Source organism: Engraulis encrasicolus, unplaced genomic scaffold, assembly GCF_034702125.1.
Source record: "Engraulis encrasicolus isolate BLACKSEA-1 unplaced genomic scaffold, IST_EnEncr_1.0 scaffold_26_np1212, whole genome shotgun sequence".
Lineage (NCBI taxonomy): Eukaryota > Metazoa > Chordata > Actinopteri > Clupeiformes > Engraulidae > Engraulis > Engraulis encrasicolus.
Window position 1 is genome coordinate 1,687,467 of NW_026945555.1, and position 2,500 is coordinate 1,689,966.

Sequence of the window (2,500 nt, forward strand, 5' to 3'; positions counted from 1 at the left end):
GAGGTTACACACACACACACACACACACACACACACACACACACACACACACACACACACACACACACACACACACACACACACACCACCGTGTAACTTAACCCTTCCCTGTCCTGTGTGTTCCGCAGCTAAGCGGTTTGGCGTATCGGAGGTTACACACACACACACACACACACACACACACACACACACACACCACCGTGTACCTTAACCCTTCCCTGTCCTGTGTGTTCTGCAGCTAAGCGGTTCGGCGTGTCGGAAGTTCCTCTGGAGGCCGTAAACTTCATCGCTCACGCCACGCAGTCACGACTCCGGTCGCTACTCGAGAAGGTCTCTGCCATCGCACAACACCGAATGGAGACATGCAAGGTAACACACACACACACACACACACACACACACACACACACACACACACACACACACACACACACACACACACACACACACACACACAACACCGCATGGAGACATGCAAGGTAACACAGACACACACACACACACACACACACACACACACACACACACACACACACACACACACACACACACACACACTCACACACTCACTCACTCACTCACTCACATACACACACACACACACACACACACACACACAACACCGCATGGAGACATGCAAGGTAACACACACACACACACACACACACACACACACACACACACACACACACACACACACACACACACACACACACACAGACACACAGACACACTCACACCTACACACACACACACACACACCTACACACACACACACACACACACCTACAGACACGAACACCTACACACACACACACACACACACACCTACAGACACGAACACCTACACACACACACATACACCTACAGACACGAACTCACACACACGTACACCTACACCCACACACACACACACACACACACACACACACACACACACACACACACACACACACACACACACACACACACACACACACACACACACACACACACACACACACACACACACACACAGACAGATGTCAATAGTAAAAGTAAGTACAACACTAGCACATTATATTACACAGCTGTTGCTGCATTTACTCCATTGGACCTAATGAGATACACAGACTGGAAAACACTCAAAAGTTAACAAGACCCACAAACTTGATCCAACCAGTGCAGAGTCAGCTGATGGTATGACAAGTCCACAGGTCTACTGGTTACTCAGATGAGTTACCTGTGTCAGAAGGAAAATAGGGTTTCTTTTTTGAACTTTTATTTCACTTTTGACACCACACACACACACACCACGCACACACAAACACACAGCACACACACAGCAGTGTGCAGGGGCTTCAAAGTAAGATCTCACACACACACTGAAACTTTTTAAAACACACATTTGTTCAGATGTGTATTCAATATCTTCCCGTTTATACTCAGGATGGGACCAAGTACACACACACACACACACACACACACACACACACACACACACACACACACACACACACACGTGCACACACACACACACACACACACACACACACACACACACACACACACACACACACACACACACACACACACACACACACACACACACAGGACGGGGCCAAGTGCACACACACACACACACACACACACACACACACACACACACACACACACACACACACACACACACACACACACACACACACACACACTCACACACACATAGGACGGGGCCAAGTGCTGTTTTCCATACAAACAAACAGCATTGAACAGCAGCAAACTTTTCATTGTTTTTCTTCAGAGTTGAGAACTTAAGTTCAATAGAATGAATGTGCATTGTGCAAATGTGGCTATGGCTGTGCGTGTGTGTGTGTGTGTGTGTGTGTGTGTGTGTGTGTGTGTGTGTGTGTGTGTGTGTGTGTGTGTGTGTTTTTAAGTGTGTCGTATCCCAGTGGAGCAGCTCAAAGAGACTCGGAACTCCACTAATATGGAGACGCTCAGAAGATGCAACGCATTATAAGCACACACACACACACACACACACACACACACACACACACACACACACAGGCGGGCGAGTTGTAATGCAATGCAGGCATCACACCCGGGTGTTAGAAGTACACACAAGGCATTAGATTTAAACATTCAGACACACACACACACACACACACACACACACACACACACACACACACAAAGGCGGGCGCGAGTGTGTGATATTGGGCTCCTTTCCCCCATGCCGAGCTGTCACCGCCACTTGACGAGCGGTGTGTGTGTGTGTCTGTGTGTCTGTGTGTGTGTGTGTGTGTGTGTGTGTGTGTGTGTGTGTGTGTGTGTGTGTGTGTGTGTGTGTGTGTGTGTGTGTGTGTGTGTGTGTGTGTGTGTGTGTGTGTGTGTGTGTGTGTGTGTGTGTGTGTGTGTGTGGCGCTGTCATACTCTACTTGACGTGTGGTCTCTGATTCTTGACACTTGCGCGTCGCTAAATCAAAATAAAAGTCTCCCTGTGTGATGGCATCAA

General features: G+C 48.5%; 1 protein-coding gene across 1 annotated transcript in view; it reads left to right on the forward strand.

Moving 5' to 3' along the window:
- Positions 1–2,500, forward strand: part of LOC134442927 (transcription initiation factor TFIID subunit 4-like) — a 110,087-nt gene that overhangs the window by 85,730 nt on the left and 21,857 nt on the right. Inside the window, exon 12 of the mRNA XM_063192888.1 lies at positions 239–369. Coding sequence (XP_063048958.1) covers positions 239–369 — 131 coding nt within the window. The remainder of the gene's footprint in view (positions 1–238; positions 370–2,500) is intronic.